The sequence below is a fragment of the Anabas testudineus genome, chromosome 18 (genome assembly GCF_900324465.2).
Source record: "Anabas testudineus chromosome 18, fAnaTes1.2, whole genome shotgun sequence".
In the NCBI taxonomy this organism is placed as follows: domain Eukaryota; kingdom Metazoa; phylum Chordata; class Actinopteri; order Anabantiformes; family Anabantidae; genus Anabas; species Anabas testudineus.
Genome location: NC_046627.1, coordinates 14768923 through 14788279, shown reverse-complemented (window position 1 = coordinate 14788279; position 19357 = coordinate 14768923). Strand labels below are relative to the sequence as shown.

Genomic DNA, 19357 nt, shown 5'->3' with positions numbered 1-19357 from the left:
CTGATTTGATTCAGCCCTGCAAAACACGGCAACGGATACCCTTAAACTGCAGACAATAGCCATGCTTTGTGTAACCGGGGCTGAAACACATATTTTTGTAAAGTTATTTACAACCTCAAAAATCTTGGGGACATAGAAGGAAAACAAGTACTGGACTATGGATCTGGGGGGAATGAATAAGGCAGCAAGTCCAGGCATGAAAATCTTCATGGTTGCATCTGCAGACTGGTCCATTGGACTGCTTAATGGGTTGCTGTCTCTTGGCTTATGTCATTTTGATACATGTAACTTCACAAAATAATCTGACTTCCTTTACTTATGCAGACTTTGTGTTGCACAGTAATTATTAAAAACATAAACTTGAAACCTCTCATTTAGAAATCTATCAGATCTTTAGCTTGGTAGCAGTTACAACCTCGAGTCTTCTTGGGGAAGTCTCTAAGCTTAGCAAACCTGGATTTGGACAAATATTCAATTTCTGCGGTCTGGAGCCGGGTTTCCTGGTTAATCTTTCTGTATTTGGTTGCATTCATCCTTCTCTCTCTCAGTTCTGTCCAGTCTCCTGGTTTTACTGATGCTTCTGAAAATCAGGGCCACTGTGTCTGTGGAGCCACGCAAAGCTTCAGAAATTGTTTTATACCCTTGACACAATTATACTGCGGAGAGAGTTCCTCGTCCATCGTGTCTAGGGGTTTTTTCATGATACAGTCTGAATTATAGTATATGCCTCTTTAAACCATGCATAATCAATGTCTTTGCCCCAGATGGACTGGAAACCTGTGTGAGACACTTTAAGTAAAGAACACTTATGTAAATGTGAGAATTCAGTTTTTTTTACTTTAGGCAAATTTACAAATAAATAAATAAACAAACTGCCTTATGCTGATGGCTGTTAAAATGATAATGGCTTGACGGATGATGGAGAATCCAAACCATTCACAAATTGCTTTGTTTTGCTTTTCCCCTTAAAAAAAAAAATTAATAAATTTAAAAAACGGATGTCGGTTATTTGGTGAGGATCTCTATTGCTATGTATTCGCCTGCAGCCATATGACTGCAGCTGTAGTAAACAACAAGCCAGATATGAGGACAATCAGTAACAGCCTCCATAGGACACTGGGCAGAACCAACATCTCTCTCTGACCACACCAAACACACAAATCATCTCAAGCAGCTACGGGCTGTGGCATTTTTTGAATAGCTATATGTGGAGTGGATTACCAGTTGTACGCACAGATGGCTTTAATACTTTCAAGAGTGGAATAATACATTCATATGAAGCCTCAGATTTGGCATTAAGATGATTCATCAAATCTCAAGTGAAATTCATTTTTAAAAACCTTTTAGTTCATGCCTGAAAAGTGAAATCCTGGAAATTACATAATCACAGTCTCTTCATTTTGGCAGAACATTGCAAACTGGTGAAATCCCCAAGATGCAAGAACTACAGAACTGGACAAACATGGGGGGGGGGTTTGTGAAATCTCTGGAATTTCACCCTTAAGTGATCCAGGAATTCACCAACCTTTGTTTGACAGCTGTAGCTAGCGCAATCCCTCACAAAGACCACACACCTTTCCTGGCGATGCACAGTAACTCGTGTTAATAATATCCCACCAGTGGAGTTTAAAAGGTGTCCAAACATTTGTTTGTCAGAAACTGGCCAATTTATTATTTGCTGCTTGGTTAACCTGTGACATTTGGATGCGACCTTTGGACTTCAGGGTCGACAAATGGCCGACATGTGGGGAAACAGGCCGGGGAAGTGGGCATCTGTGAGTTCATTTTACCGGCCATGTGGTGTTTCTCACAGCGTCTTTGGTCACAGAGGTTGATTTAACCTTAAAGACAGACACACCTTGTACATACATGCACCAAGATAAATAGCACATCCTTTAAATGAATCTCAATTTAGACTCTTAATAGGGTCTGCACACAGCCAACTCTGGGCATGAAATGAGCCTCATTTCCAGCCACATAGACGCAGTCAAGGTCAGGCAGCACTTGCCCTGTTACGCCTTAATTTATTAAGGAACTTTCCTAATACTGTTCCACTACATTTACCTACTAATGTAGTGTGCACAGTCAATATGCCATTCTGGAGAGATAATATGATTTGATGGTGACCTAGACTGCGTTCATGCCCCTGTAGTCCTTCATATGTGATCTTGACTGTGTGTGTCAATTTGTACCTGTTAAGGGGCAATTTAGCTGTAATTGGAAGTTAATGAAATTGCGTCTTGATGTAGACAGTTTATTTATTTACTCTGTAAGACAAATAGAACCTGACTGGCCTCTGTTACAACTCTGTCAACCACACCGCTGTTTCCTAAGGATAAATCATTTAACTGATAGAGACAGATGACTCCATTTCCTGGGTTAAAAGAGTACAAATTATGGGCAAAACCCAAATAATTGTAACCAAACGGAGATAGTTTACTCTAGTCAATTTTTCTAAAGACCAAAGATATTTCCTTTCCCCCTGTTTGTATCAGTTCTGTTATCATAACTTTTATGACTAACTTATATTATTTGTATCATTAAAAGCTAACTAAGGACATCACGGAGCAGTTTGTGAGGCTTGTGAAAGTGTCAATCTACTCTGAGATGCAGGATTCCTGTGAATTTGGCTGTCATTTGAGAAGGGCCTGTGTGTAACATATATCAATTTGAGGCCACTAATCAAATTTCACAGGGAAGGTCACTTGTGTTGACTTCCAAATCAAAAGTAATGCGCTGCTTTGACGTGCAGAACTGGCCTGGCGCAAAGCTAACAATCAGCGAAATACTAATGCCTGGGTTGGTGCCAGTACTGAATTGAAATCAGATATCAGGTTTAGTGGTGACAAGAGAAAAGCTCTGTGTTGTTGTGTCCTCTTGTCCTTCTGCTTCAACCTCTGGATGCTCTCTGCTTTCACAGAAATCAAGTTTGCAAAGTGGCTCTGACTCCATACAACTGATGTAAAAAAATGTGCATGCATGTGCAGATTGACTCAGTTAAAGCAATCTCGTTTAAACAAACCTGTTCAATCGCAGCCTGCGTTTCAAAGGACTCATTTTTTAACCATTGTTTGAGAAAAATGAGGGTGCGCTTGCTCCTGCTTGAAGATAGAGTAATTAATTTCAGAGTCTGTCAAGCACAGAGAGCTGCTCACATTATCATTAATTAGAAGCTGCATTTTTATAGAAATGTCAAACTACAGTACGGAGCTGGAAATGCTTAAAGCTCCAAATACGCCATGTCACGTCAAGGATTCAAGTGAATCATGAGTAATTATGTAGACAGATCTTTTGGCTTTTGATTACAGCTGAGATTGAGCAGATATGTTCTCCATGTATTTGTGCTCAATCTGAAGACGAAGTAAAAAAAAAAAGAAAAGAAGAAGCTGTACTTGCATCTCGAAAATTATACCACTTTGTGCCTTCTTGTACGTTTGCCCGCCATTCTTGATGTGGAAATAAGCAGTGCTCAAATGTTTGTTGAATTTGGCCAGATGGGAAGAACTCTATCCCAGGAATTTCATGCATCTCAAACCTTTTGCCCACAATTCTACTGGGGGAGACACACAGTCACATTCATCAGCTAATCACAAGATGTTGGAGTGAAGCACATACCCGTGGTCCCTGGTCGCCCTGATCCCCCTGTGGAAGGACAGAAAAAGAATTTCTCTTCAATTTCAACAGCACAGCACACACTGAATACACACTCGCGCTCACGCACGGGTACTTATAAACTGAGACTCATGCTGAAATCACTCGGGCATAACTCAGAACACGCTGATAAAGAAAAATAATACAGTACCCCTTAGCTATCCATTGTGGTTGAAAGTAAAATCACTTACAATAACACGGACTGACATAAATTGGGTATGAGAGAAAGAGAAAGAGAGAAAGGGAGAAAGCAGTGGTGTGAGGTTTGGTGGGTTTGGTGACGGGAGGGGGCGAACTGTGGGCAAACTGCGTTGCCAGGCAAGATTTTATGGTCCAGAGATCTTTGGCTTTGAGCCGTTTTGGGGGGTAGATCTCTGTGGATGGAGTGTGTTCCTGAGGGAGGAAAACGTTGGCTTTTAAATCAGCATGCATGTTGAACAATCGGGGTTTATCGCATGAAAGTGACGCTGAACCAAGAGCATTGGACACTGAATTATAACCTTAATCCGTCTAGAATCGTATAACTGAACGTCCTTAAACCATACGATTCGCACTCTCCTCTCCCGTTGGCTAAGCTAAAATCTAGCTGCAGCAGTAAATGTGCCAGCTGTGCAGACAGCTTATCACAGATGCATGGGAACTGTGCTCAAACAAACTTCAATGTAACGCCTGAGCAATTTCACATAAAACAGTTCTTGGAGTTTTTTTTAGTAATTTTTCATTGGGCAGTCGTTCCAAAACTGGATTTAATGAGGAAATAGTTGTGAATGGCCTCACTTTATTCATCTTGGGTGGGAGGAATGAACACACAGTTGTTTTTCATTTCATTGAACTGCAGATGAAGTAGTTCACGGGAGACGCATGAACATGCATCCGATCAGGAAGACTCTTTTCTATAATGCACAATTGTCATAACGGTTGCAATCGTCTTACTCTGGTTATCTTACTCGTCTCTGTTTTAATTGGAGCAAGAAAGAAATGGGAAAAAACGACAACAACAACAAAAAAAAGAAGCACCCTGATGATACATTACATTGGGCGGCAACAGTTAACATCACTGCGCAGCCCACGTTACTAGAAATCAACAGCAACCAGACTTCAACATGATGCAGATGACAAGTGTGGTCGTGCGTTTACTGTGTGTGACTTCAGCTCTGGTTAGCGCTCTCATGCTATTGCATTTTATTTCTTGTTTTTCACGGCTCAATTGTCTTTTAAACACAGCGTTTATTGCCCAAGCGCATACAAAATGGGAATCAATACATAATTCATTCATTGCTAGTTTGTAAAAGGCCATGATCTTTGCCAGTGGCATTTCAGAAGTTCAAATTCAACAGCCACCTGTTTCAATTAGAAGTGAATTCAGGGACTTGATCAAGTTCGGTGTGAGTCAGGGGGAACTCGTCTTTTTAGACTTCAAAACAAAGTCAAGGGCACACATTAGTCCCTGAGTCCTCCAGACCTTTAAAGAGACGGTATGGTTATTTTGCATGCTTCACTGATGTTTTATGAGGGATTACTTAGTGATGCGTTTAAGGGCTTCAAGTCATGCTCTGGATTTTGGTTATCAGTGTTCAATGTTGTGAATTTGTGAATGACAGCTTGATTTAAAATGAAAATTTTTACTTTACATATATTGTCACTGCCAATAAATCTCATAAAAAGCCTAAAACCAGTAATGGACTGTGTCTACTAACTGTGACTTCTCTAAGACCAGAATCAAATTTTAGCCTATTCAGCTCCGTCCCCAATGAAGGACTTGAGTTTTAAGTCCTATAACGCAAATGAATGAAAAGAAACATACTCACCTTTTCACCCTGTGCACCTGGAGGGCCCTGCAAATAGAGAAAGAATGGAGTGGTTAATGCATTTACAATATATCAACAGAGAGACAAACTATTGGTCCATGTTAGTTTGGTCAGATATAATATATCTAAGCATTATGATGAACTATCTGGAAATATAGCAAAGTAGAGCTGTTAAACATGGACTGAACAAAACTTGGAGGGAGATGATGAAAAGAATGAAAAGAAAAAAAAAACCCTGCGCTTTGATTAAAGTGACTTTGTGTATTTTAGACATCTCTTTCAGCATTTAATTAAAATGCTAGAACTAGTGGCTCGTGCATTGCAGACAGTGTGGCTCATACAAAAACATACAATTACAACCAACAACAGGCCCAAATCAAGCCCGTGTTTACTTAGAGAATTAAATCCAACAATCATCAACCAAGTACTGGCAAGCACGTAGTAAAAAATGAGCCCTGAACAAGAGGAACATTTAAAAAACAAATAGAAGTTTTGTGAAGCAGCTTCCAAAGTGTGACAATCAGCAGACGAGGGCTCCTGGGTGGGCTCTGTAGGAGATCGAGGGTAAAAGTAGACGATTTCACAATGAGGTGTGCTTCTGTTCACATGAGCTTCTGCTAAAATATATTATGTTTAGCATTTCAAATTTAGGGATTAAGTCCAGTATGTTGGGCTCTCCTACGTCCTCTGAGGTCAGACGTTTGGAGAATCAGTATAATATCAGTGTCAGCAGAGTGACTGACCACCGGGTCAGCAACAGTGTTCCCAAGTCCCTGGGGAACCCGAGAGAAATGACTGTGCCAATAATAATCTGTTCTTTGCATGAAAAGCTATCAGGTTTTTGTGGTCGTAGATCAAGTATTTCAGACAAAAGCAGAATCTTCTACAATTACTTCAAAAATTTGGCAAACTGCGCACCTCCTCATCTAACTTCATTAGTTGCTTTTGCAGCTGCCAAAACAATGTCCAATATGTCCTCAGGTAAAAAAGAACAAGCTGTTCGGCTGTCACTAATACATCGACGGTAATAACTGTGCAGTGGCTAATACCGGGGTTACATGGTTTGATTCTAAACATATCAGATACACGCAGATATACTGACACTAATCCGCAGATTGATGAGATTAGTGGAAGACCTGTGTTTGGAGGCTGATCCTGTGAGTCTGTGGACCAGTAACCCAGAACAGCAGCAGACAGGCTTCCACTGCATTGGCATGTTATAGCACAGTCTAAACCTGAAATGCTCCAAAGGTAGTCCAGCAGTTTTACTTAGCCAGTTTCTACCACATTGCTCTGGGGAAAGCCAGTTGTAGCCAGGTTTCTGCTTGCATAATGCCTTTGGACATTATATCTGATGCATAGTTAACTATCCGTAGCTTTTGGTTTATGTATAGTAGAGTGCGTGTTGCCAACTGGATCTGCACTAGGACTAATTTGCCTTGGCCAAGAGGTTGTGAACCTGTACAGTTAGCATGTGCAGTGCATCATACCATTTATTCTGAAATGAGGCATCTGTCTTTGCTTCAGCACCCACACACACACACACACACACACACATCTTGGGAGGTGGTGCTGCTTACTTGACTAACCATACAAACAGCCACAACACACTTGTAAACACAAAATGTGCCTTTACAAAAACAATGTTTCCGACTGTGGTTCCCTAGGGGGGAATAACAGGCAACATATTGGAATCAAATGTGACTTTTACTTTAATAATGATGTTTCCAGTGTGTTCCTGAAAAAAAAAACAAAAAAAAAAAACTAAGGAAGCTAAAGGAAATCAGTGCAGACTTTCTGTAGTGAAAATTGCCTTTGGACAATAGGAGGCTATCGACAAGCTATTACTGCAAACACTGCTTCAACAAAGAAATACATAAATACACCCACTGCAGGTTTTTGCACAGGCCTGTGTAATGTATTTTGTCTGGCACTGTAAAATACAAAATAGTTGGCACGCAAAATTACTAGGCTAAATGACTGGGCACCGCGAGTTTGTGGAAAGAAAGGAAAACTCTGCTTTATATTATTTAGCATTTCAATAAATCCTGATTGTTTCAAGATAGTTGCAGCAACGCAGTGGAACCTAATCAAATCCACGTTGGACTTCCATAATGGGGCAAAGAAGCACGTCTATGTTTTGTTTGTGAGGGAATGAATGAGGGAAACGGTGTCACAGGTGTTTCATTAACTAGATCAATGGTGTCCAATCTTTTCAGTCAGAAGTCCCCTTGACTAAAGTACCTCTTCCTGATTACTGTCACCATGTGGCGTTTAAGTGTACTCTTTTTTATATTTTCTCATTTAAACTGTCATTTCTAAATTACTTGTTTCTCTACAATCTAATAATGTTGACCAAACTTGCACATATTTAATTTATCATATGCATGTTGCACAGCAGCAGTACTTCACACTAAGCAAAGTGATGCTTTTAAGACACCTAACCGCAGGATCTTGTTCATTTTAGGCCACTATCTGCTTATAGAGCATGTGGAAGCGATTCTGTTAACACAGTCTGCACCTGCTCATTATACAGCCCATCATTTGCACATCACTTGGACAGACAGCATTCACTGGAGCTTTTCCAAAAGGTTTAAGCGAATAGCAGTGAAGGTCTTTTACCGAGGCTGTGAAACAGCTCTCCTGCAAAGACCATTTCAAAGGGGCGAGCTATGCTAAAGTAGTAATAGAACTACGGTGGGTGTCTATTTGTCAAGACGTCTCCGCTTTGTGGTTTCGGTTTGCCCCAAGGAAAGGTTTCTAATCAGCACCTGTATATGCTTTTCACGTCTTTCCAGTGCTTCTGCTCTGGCTCTTTTTCAAAAGCAGCCCTCCAAGCAGGTGCTCCGCAGCTCGTCAGGCTGCTTCTGTTTGATCAAACCCGTTCACGGTGCATTAGAACGTTACTGTGGTGAACATCACTAAACCCTCTATAGAGAATGGGAACGTGCGTCATGTTGGGATGTGTACCGTCCTGTGATACTGTGAGGTACGTGCTGCGTTTACCTGCAGGTACCAGCAACCTTTTGTTTTGTTTGGCTAAAAAAGCCTAAAAGGGAGTGAGATAGAAATAAATAGAGGACCTTCAGTGAGAAATCTATTTACAATACCCAGCAATAGTGTTTGGACAAACTAATAGCTATAAAATAGATATATAAGTCTTGGAAGCCCAAGAGTAGATTAGACACCCTAAAGAACCATCTGCTTTGCAGAGAGCACAGTCATACAAAACAAAATACAACTTCTAAAACCAGTCAGAAATGTGAGCATTATACTGAGACAGTGGGTCTGGTCTGTCACATTAATATTAAAGCTGATTTGCTGAGTAGTAATTGATAGAAATATGTTTATAAGTTAGTCCTACAGTGTTTTCTGGTACAGACCTATTTCAGACTTACGACGGACAATTCAATCACAGCCTATTAACTAAACCTACCACAATCTGCTTTGTCAGGAGGTGACAAAATACTGGAATCAGTCAGCAGAGACTCTATAACCCCTATAAAATCTGCAACATATCAACTCTTACGAATAGTAGGTTCCTGTTTAGTGTCACATGACACTGAGAAAGCATTTTTTCCATTTTTGTATTAACTGTAGGATTTGCAGGTCTATTTAATGCACGTGTACAGATGGGAAATATTTCCCTGTTGCTGAAGGAGTAGGGATTATTTCCCAGAGAATCACTTTAAACATTAGTCTTGGTGACTAAAAAGAAAAGCACCAGAGATGTCTTTCATGTGTTGTGATGAAGATCATGCAATTGCCCCAAAGCAGAACTTCTACATCTACTTATTGAAAATGACACATATCACACTGATGGTAAACCTCACATCTTCTCCTGCTTAACCCTGGGCAAACTTATGTCAAACATCCACCGTGAGATGATTTGTAACAGAGTATCCTGTGTGCATGATGTTGTTGAGTTTATGGTGGACCACTGGATCAGGATTAAGCTATTTTCTATCCAGATATGTTCATGTTTAGCTTCTCGTTCAAAGCCAAACCATGACCACTGTCTCCTGCAATGGCCTGAATGAGCTGTTGGTATGAAAAACCCCTGCCACCTATAAAAGAGAGCGGGGGAGAAATATGGAAAGGTCTGCAAGGAAATATAATAAAAGGGAGCTGGGGCCAAAGCCGCAAGCAACATGGAGAACACTGCCATTCAAATATGACAATGTAGCTTATTTAACTTCATATTACAAGACAAGGATAAAATAGCGTTCAGTAAAATTATCCTGGCACTGAAGGACATTTCATATGTGACCAATTGTTTTATTTCTTTGATGGTCAACCTTCAGTTGTACAAAACTGCAAATGAATAAAGCTAAACACACCGATTTACTGTTTGACTGGGCGACCTGGTTACTCTGGTTCCTGTTCTGTATGCTGATGTGATTTCAATATGATGTCCAGAGATTTGAAATAATAATAGCTATATACATTTAAAGATGCTGTTGTTTCAATTAAAAGTTCATCACTCAATTTACTAACTACAGTATATTTAACTCGTTATTGATAAATTTAAGGTTTTGAAGTTTTGAATTTTGAAGTTTCCATTCGTATTAAATATATAGAAGTAGCATTCGCACCAACTCACAAGCTTCTGTGAGATTGTCTCACATTCCAGCCGAGGCACTGAATATCCATTCTTCACATTCTCCTATAATTATCTGGATACATGATTGATGAAAACTTGATGGTGCTCATCTGACAGTGCAGCGCGAGGCAAAAGGGGGGTGGCTCACATCCACAGCTTTAGCTGTTGTTGACATGACAAAATAATTCTTGTGGGTTTGGCTGCACGCTGCTGGTACAATCTTGTGAAACAGTCCAACTAATCCAACAAGATGCAAAAAGTCAGGAATGAAGGATCTGCATGTAAACCTCTGTCTGGACTCTGCTGTATGAGTTTTCATCACAGTGACCTGTTAAACCTATCGAGGTCCAGGAAATCGATCCATCAAATGTAGCTTATGTGCTTGATGTGGAAGCTGGGCCAACTGGGCTGGCAGCAGTTGCTGTAGCCCCGTACTGCTGGCCACGTGGATCCAATCATCTCACCCTGGAGCACTGGCATATCTGAGAGCAACAACTACCTCTTTTACAACCTCCTCTTTACAGTTTTTTCACACAGACACACAATATTAATAAAGGTGTGTGTGTGTGTGTGTGTGTTTACACGGGAAGGTAAGCGAAGCAATCCTTCAGGCACCAAGTGCTGACAGGGAATGAGTAAGTGAGGAGGGGGCCAGTGAGCAGTGCTACTCGCCACAAAAGTGGGAAGAGGTCCAAAGCAATGGGTGTGAAAGGACTAAACCCCAAATTACGCACTTCACACACAGTCATGCATCATGTTTGCCATGCATTAGAAGAAAGAAGCAGCTGTGGGTTTCACAACAGGCCTGAATTCAGTTTAACCTGACTAACGTACCCAAATGGTCCAGCATCGAAGGGAATACGCTTATTTGCTTTTACTGTCATCGAGTTAGACAAGAAGCTCGAATCCTCCCTGAAATACCTTTAGGTACACAGTAGTTCCTAAAGCTTGGGAGTACTGAAGCCATGTATCTGCAGCAAACACACTGATAATTGAGACTGTGACTGAAACAGTCTGAGTCTGAAACAATCATATGATGATGATTATGAGGACATATCATCTCATAGCCCTGACAAAGGGAGTCACATGAGCAATACAGACCCACCACGTGGCAAGGAGTACGTGTTTGGCATGGTCACACGACCAGCCAACATCTCTACCCCCAAGACTTAGGAACTAACATGTACCCAAACCTATAGAGTAAAACTAAAGAAACCATTTAGCTGAATTTATGGACACAGGAGAACACAGTTAGCATTGTCTAAAGGTAACTAAATCTGACCAACACCAATAAAACTGAAAGATTAACATCAGTTATTTTGTGTCTGCTGAATCCAACTAAAAACAGAAGTAACAGTCCAGATCACGAGGCTTGGGAGAATCCAGATTGTTGTTTTCATACTTTTATTTCTAAGCTAAGACAACTAGTTTATGGCTGTGGTTGTATATTCACTGCACAGATGTGAGATTGGTGAATAACTCACAGCAAGAAAGCAAAAGAGAGAGCTTTAAAAGTTTATAGTCTACCAGAAATGAGGTGTAGCATCAATTCTCTAACAGCACTTCCCAGACAGTACACTTCTTTACCCAACAAAGCTGAAATGTCCCTTGTGGATGCACAAATATAATCAGCTGCACAGAGGCAGGAGTGGAAACAGTGGCAAGGCAAGTGCAAAAAGGCACATTGAGCCATTTGCTGCTAAAAGCGTGCTGTGGGTGTCATTGGAAGTGAAATCTACTCTATTTCAAACATCCACAAAGCTGGAACAGAGTAAAAGACATGCAGTAAAAAAAAATTATATACTGTATCTATATGTACACCTCCATCTGTTAGTTCTGCATGAGAACCCTCAATCATAATACTGTATGCCCCAGGGGAACTTTTTTTCATGGGGGGAAACTAATGGAGGACAGAGATGTGAGTAATCAGAGCAGAATGGGCAGGAGTGGATGACCACAAGCGGTTGGTGCTCGTCGGGGGAATCTGGACGCGGAGGTTAGGCAGGGATAGGAAAACCGCACTGGAAAATTGACTTGGGAATGGCATCTGGTTCCCATATCCACAGTGTATCACAATTAGCCAGCAGAAAATGACTTTAATGTGTGTGTATGTGTTTGAGAGCGCGCGCCTGCTTGTTGTTAGGAGTTAAATGTACTTGTGAGAGAGCAGGGAACACTGGGAAAAAAAGAAAGTGAAACTGATAGGGTGATGGGTTATAGGTGTGCGTTGTGTCAGTGTGGAGACGACTCTGGGAAGGTCTCAGCATCCTTAAAGAAGGGAAATAATTAAATAGCTGAGTAAGTAAGCTCATTTCTGCCCAGAAAAATACTTGTTGTGGATAGAAAATGTTGAATAAGGGACAAGGTTCCAGTTGGAAAAGTATTTCTTCTTCACTTCTTCTGCTGATTCAATTAGAACCACATATTGGCTCTACATTTCTCATCATTTGATGTTATGAGTTGGGGGCGAAAAAATTCCTCTCAATCAAAAAGCTGTCAAGCTTTCTCTTAAAAACCAGGAGCGTCGCATCCGTGCAGTGTTAATTCTGCTTCTCCATTCAGCCCAGTATTCAGCCTGCTCAAGCCAAGCCAAAGTGCACTATTGACTGCTTCACATCACCGGGAGTAAAACTCGTGGTTGGCCCGAGCGCTGCCTCTCATCACTCGCTGACAGACAGGCGCTGCTGATGGGCACAGTGTGAGAGGAAGAGTGACATCTAAAAGGTCAAACTCTTAATGTTGTCACATCCACTGCCAGCGGGCCTCCTCAGACACCGCTACCCTTATGGCCTCAAGTAAACGCTGTCATGTCGGATAGATCCACTTGCAGCTCTTGGTGCAGCTTTTCACTGCTACAGTTTGTTGCACGCTCTTGCACTTTTGTGCTGATGTGAAGCTGTTATAGGATTTTCCTGTTTCAAACACAGCAAAACAGCATAAATCAGAGCTTTAGAAATTGCAAAACTTCCTTCAACTCTAACTTTAGAAAACTTTGGCATTTTCAACCTCTGCAGGGCAAAAGTGATCAAAGTACAGCTGGAATATGTTTTATTAACATGTGTGGGGCTAGGGTGCATAGCAGATGAAGGATAGAGGCTAGAGGGCGCCTGGACTCCGCTGCTTCATCCCCACGTTGACTCTAATCCCTGGGTCTCAGCTGCATAATTCATACATTGTGGCAGACCGTCCTCAACGTGCGCCTCTGGAATAGCAGTTGATCACCCAGAGAGGTGAAAACTACTTGTAAAATACAGATGCGACCAGCTTTATTTACCTCCCTGCTAACGCACAGTAACTGAATTCTTGCTGGACTGTAGCTCCTCTGGCTTCAGACTCCAGTGTGGTGCAGAGGTATGCTCAGCGGGCTGAAGCCGGTTTGATGTTTCCAACGTTGTATCATTTTGAAATATTTCCTCTTTTCTTCGTCTGACCAGATTTCAAAGCACACTAGTTTCCTTCTCTGTGTGTGTAATTTTAATTTAGCACGGCGTACGGTCTGTGCTGTAAAAGTACGGTCGGCGGGTGGTGTTTGGGCACTCAAGTGCAGCCTCGGGGATGGTGTTTTATGGTTGATTGGTGCTAAATGGTGTGCACACACAGCGGTGGGTACTTCAGCTCGGTGTTTTGACACAGGCTGCCCTTGAAGAGCTACAGAAAGATGATGAAGAGGACAAATAATTTGATCTGAAGACATATTTGCCTCTGCTTTATATAGGAATGTAAGGGGAGAATAGAGTTTCCCAGCTTTCACTCGTAAGAAGAGGTAAACTACGCTTTTTGTAAGAGTTTAAATTCATCCCATGTCATATTTGTAACATTAATACTGTTCCAAATCTCTCTGGAGGTCAAAAGGAGACATGTAAACACCACAACCCCGGCGATCATATTCAAAAAGTCACCGACAAGTTCAAACAGCAGAGACATAAAGGAAATCAAAACAAAGCAAATCACATTTCCATGCGATGCAGATCATGAAGCGCCAATGAGGATCTTTTCCTGATGAGTTCTGATTGAGGAAAACCTATTCTCTTTCTGCGTCTGCGACCGCAGGTCCCCGTCCATTCATCAGCGGCTGAGTAATGATTAAGTCACAGAGATCTGTAATGACTTCAGCAGCGGTTGGTTGGTTTGTTTGGCTCCGATGGCTGTGTACAATTTACGCAGTGTTCCCAGAGTTATAGAAGCAGCTGCTGAATATTCATAGCGACGCGTCCTCTGCCATCATTGGGGTGGGTATACCAAATGAGAAACCACAAGAGATCACTTACTACTGTCTCTTTTTTTTTCTTCTTTCTTTTTTTAAAAGAAGCTGGCAGGGAACTTTTTTATTTCAGAAACAGATTCGGTGACCGTTGGATGAATCATTGTCAGATTGTTGCATATTTTTGAAGACCTGTCTGTTTTTAGAAATTCAGTCACCCAGACTTCAGGTATTGTGTATTTGTGCTTAGTGCAGTAGGGTTCTACGATAACCTAGAGTCAACTCGGATCCCTGCCAAACATTTGAAGTGCTTTCTGCTACCTACAGAGTAATGACTTCACGAGTGAAGGATTTGCAGGCCACAGCTTTTGTCAGGTGCTTAATCTGTTTGAGACTGGACTTTTTCCTCTCACCCTTAAGGTAAAGTCCTGAAAACAGAGGTACCCCAAACGTTCACCGGCAAATCCAACCTCGAGCACTTCAGAGACAACACGTCGCCTCTCGAGGCGTCTGACAGTATGATTTTATTTGTCAGATGTGAGGCCTGGCGCAAGAAGCTCAGAAGTAAGACCACCTGCACTTACTTACATTCAAGAACCCCAAGAGCGAGTGTCTGAGAAGGCTCAGAGGATTACCTTACAGCTTTTACAGCTCAGTCGGCGCACGCTATTATACCTATTCAATCACATGTGGATCTGGACTATAAATAATTTTACCAGAGCATGTACACGCACACACAGTACCCACTTGACCCGGTTATACTGCAAGCTATCATAAGCCCTGGTGCTTACATATGTATGCATGGGTTTGTCTTCATCTTTGGGAAAACTCTGAAGATTTCCATCTGTTAAAGGGAGTGAATCTGTGATCACCCGGCAGCGTAATGAGGTGAGATAATCTGTCCGAGTTCAGGGACCTGGCAGGGATGTAGCCTGGTGGCAAGGATTTCACAAACCAGACTGCCCAGATGACAGGGAAAGGGGTCCATATTAGGGGGAAGGCAGGGATCAAGAGATTATTTTAATAATACAGTCAGAGTGTGTGGTGCAACTGAGATTTCTGGTAGCAAATTTGTCATAATCAGATGTCTTTTACATCAGTTGGAAAAACACAATTTTCTACTTTGCTTGCTTTACCGCTTTTGACCTTTTCACTGTTAAAGGTTTGGTTCAACTTTATAGTTGGACATTTTTTGGGCACTTATTTTACAATTAGAAGATTGATAGAGCTCACGTCTGACCTAAATTTCAAAGTTGCATTTGGTGATTAGCTTAGATTAAAGACTAGGTAGATGGTAAACCTGCATGTCAAGCACAAAATACCCACCTCTACAACTGAATAATTACCATGTCATATCACTTATCTGATCTTTACAGGGTATATATCCAGGGCTCTGGTCGCCTTGTACAATTCTTTTCCCAAAATGCTACACAATTCATTTTATACCATAAATGTAAAATATTTTTGACTTTAATGCAACTGGATTTCTGTAAGTTCCCGGTACAGCCTCTTGCGGTCATGTTTTACTGTTGCTGCCTTTTTACCTTCACACAGCTATCACGGTCGGGTGTGGGGGGAAGCAGGCAATACTTACAGGAGGTCCTGAAAGAGAAGGGAAAAAGGACATGGTTAGTGTGTTTTCAGTCAGCGATCAAACAGACTCAGATCATCAATGTTCCACTGAAACCACACATCCAAATAAGTAGGACGGGAAACCAGGCTCTTGCTAAGAATCATTTCTTTGAGAAGGAATATTTTACAAAGATGCATCTCAACCATGGCATGTTCACTGAATAACTCCAAAATCCCACATTTCTACATATGATATTATAAAAATAAAAAAGATTCCTATCTTTTTTCCATGGCTTAACAGTGGCTCCCAGGCCTGTTGATCACATTTTACAAGTGGCTCTAATTTTACTACTACAAGGGGTTGTGCGCTTGTTAAAAATTCCTCCCGCGTTTTTTTGTGAGGTGACACTCGTCTTTTTCTCCCAATTACTAGTGCTCAAAGGGCCGTGTGCCAACACACTTCAGGGCTACCCAGAATCCTGCAAATCATTTTAGGTCTATAGGTTCCTAAATTAAAAAGGTACCCAGCTGCTTTTATTATGAACAGAAAAAAGTCTTGTGTCCTTGAACTGTTTCGTCTTCGCGACCAGGGGGAAAGTGCAAATCGCTCCTGCAGCTGGGGCATTTAAGGAGCTGTGTGTTTGAGGCTCACTGAGCTGCACACTGCCGAGTTACAGTAGACCACTTAGCTTTTAATAAACCTGCTCTGCTGTGTTGTTTTTTTTAACATGTCCCACTGTGTCAGGCAGCTCACTACAACATTGTGAAATACCAATCATGAAAAAAAAAAAAAGAAATAATGTCATAAAAAAAAAAAAGCACAGTATGCTACAAAGCCTTTAATAAGCACCTTAAAGGTTTTAAGGTTCAAGTGTGATACGTCCTTTAATGAACTTAGACAGTAATTGTGTATTAACATCATATTTAATAATCCACCAAGGCCGAGTTTCTCTTTCACTTCTAGTCACCCCTTCCACAATCTGTCACCTATTGCTTTTGTTGGCCGTGTAGCGTAACGGCTGCCGAACTCACTGGTACAGTACAGGTGCTGTATGGGGCATGCGATTACAAAAGTGAGAGCGCTCATACAACTCTGAGATGACACAAAGGTTACACAGCAGCTGCAATGTCACTGCACTGTAATTCAAAGTCACTTTTTTGCAGGTGCACTTACTGTGAAGAAAAGCTGCTTCGTTCCGTAGTTGGAACTAATGCACTGCTGCACAATGAAAACTGCTCAAACTGCTCAATTCGAGCATCAGTTCCTTCTTTTGTGAAGGCAGGTACATGGCTAACAAGTACCGATTATTCACGTGGGGAAACTATTTGACCTTCTAACACTTTCCAGCACCGACCACGTGCTAGAACAGCTCCGGGCTCTGGCCTTCGCTGCCACGGCAAATAGTTTCATCCTAAACTGTCACACTTTTCCTTTGCATGTGTTGGCAGTAAAAAAACAAGCCGTCCTAATGAACCATCCCATTCATTATTAATGCATAAGGTAAATATCACCTTTGTTTCCCCCGTTTTGTTCTCCCTGTCAGTTGAAGCCAAACACTTCCTTTTGCCTTTGTAGCTGAGTAAACAGTGAAAAACCTCCACATGTATTTTTTTTTTTTTTTTTTGGGGGGGGAAACTTGCAGAGGCTTAGTTACTTTCAGTTAAAGTGAATCATGAATTAAATATGTTTCCCTTCAACATCCGCCAGTGTTGAGAACTTAAAAAGGAGGGAAATTGGATTTGGAGAAGGCTTACAGTGCAGAATGCTGCGCGCCTGTGCACGTCAAGGACTGAATTTCTTTTTTGTTGTTGTTGCTGTATAAATAATGTTTTATAAATGTTTATTTTTCTCCTGTGGAGTGGGTACATAGAGTTTGACACTGGGCTCCAATAAGGCAGCACAATGCCATCATATTTATTTGTTTTGAGTGCTTCTGTATGCCTCACACAGAATATTAGTTTTACTTTGTTTATGCTTACAAAGATATCTAAACGCTAAGCGTAGCAGAAATAACCGAGGTACCATTGAATGCTAATACGCAGAATCACTTTTAGAGCTTGTAAAATGGCAAAATTGAAAGTGACATTCTCTGCACAAGGACATCTGAAGCACTGCTTTTGTAGTGATATTCAAATTGTAGAGGTAAAAAGAGGTAAAAAAATTAAAATAAACACAACACAAAAGACAAAGTAGAGGGGTTGGATCAATCAAAGTTCATCAGCTTTAAATAAGTGGAAAATTCTTGGGCTTTTGTAAACGCCTCTACGCTTTTTTAAGGATATTGAGATGCTGTGAATGCTTTTGTACATGCAAATAAGACGTTGCTGTTAACACTGCTTAACTTCTCAGTGCATGACATGAATAAAAAAATTTCATGTAGACAAGCTGGACATACTTCAGCCTAGTTTAGCATTGTAATTTGGGCTGTTACACACAACGGTGAACCTGTCGTCCCTGTTGTTACCTATTGTCTACCCTTAATAGTCCGCTGTGCCACTCTAGTCCGGGCTTTGTGAGTGGATATGACTGTTTGCTTGTTTCCAATTGATTTGGCGAGAGGAGGCCGTTCACATTCCCCACATTCGCTCTGGCTGACCAGAGAATGAACAAACTGTCTGCGCACAATGGTGCCATTTGAAATATGCTGGCACGGTGGATGTTTATTGGAAAGTTAAGTGCTGCTTAAGCATAAACAAAGCTCGGTGGTATTTCAGATCTGAAGCCAACCGGAACATTGGACTGTTGTCTATCTGTCATTTGATTTCTCTCGCTTTCATGTCAGACACTGGATGACCGTAGTATTATGTAAATCGGGAAAAAAAATGGGGAAGGCAGACAGCCACACCACAGTGAACCATGTGTCAAAATGCAGAACGTGGCCTCAAACAAGACCTTAAATTATCTTACTCAAATAACACAGCTAATCAGGTTTGAATACAGTAACTTTATAGAGTTTCCAAACTGCAAATGAACAATATACAGTTTTGTTAGTGTGTAGGCACTTGCAGCACTTGTTAGAGCGATCTGGCTAAAGAGGTGCATATTAATCATGTGTTTATTAACCCTTTAAATCAAACCATGATCTCTATTTAACCTGTATTAAAGTGTCTTTGCTGTCTAAATTTAGGCACACACAGGAATCTGGAGTCAAACTCAGATCTGGTGTTACAGCACTGCTCATTAAACTCCCGCCAACCACCTCCTTGCGACCTGCTTTCCACTAATAAACGCCGCGGTCCTTTTTCATTCGTTCATAAATGATCTTGCATCAGGACATAATTCATCCAGGGATTATGCTTCTCTACATGAACATGGCTGTATTCTCAGTTGTAATGTTGAGGCCTGTGTCTCCACACAGACACTGTGTTTGTTTCTCAGGCTGTTTCTCACTTACAACCCACTTAAAAGTGGGACCTTGTTTTGCCCCCATCTTTCTACTGTCCTCGTAAAAAGGGGCAGCGCTTCTGCTCCGAAGCGCCGGCTGCACTCCCCTGCACTGCGCTCTCAGGAACGGGGGGAAC

At 41.4% G+C, this 19357-nt stretch overlaps 1 protein-coding gene across 2 annotated transcripts in view; it reads right to left on the bottom strand.

Annotated features, from left to right (window-relative positions):
• Positions 1 to 19357, bottom strand: part of LOC113157550 (collagen alpha-1(XXV) chain) — a 136325-nt gene that overhangs the window by 43087 nt on the left and 73881 nt on the right. For both annotated transcript variants that reach the window (XM_026353111.1, XM_026353110.1), the window contains exons 4-6: positions 15858 to 15865; positions 5460 to 5486; positions 3616 to 3642 (exon numbers count right to left, since the gene is read on the bottom strand). In XM_026353111.1, coding sequence (XP_026208896.1) covers positions 3616 to 3642; positions 5460 to 5486; positions 15858 to 15865 — 62 coding nt within the window. The remainder of the gene's footprint in view (positions 1 to 3615; positions 3643 to 5459; positions 5487 to 15857; positions 15866 to 19357) is intronic.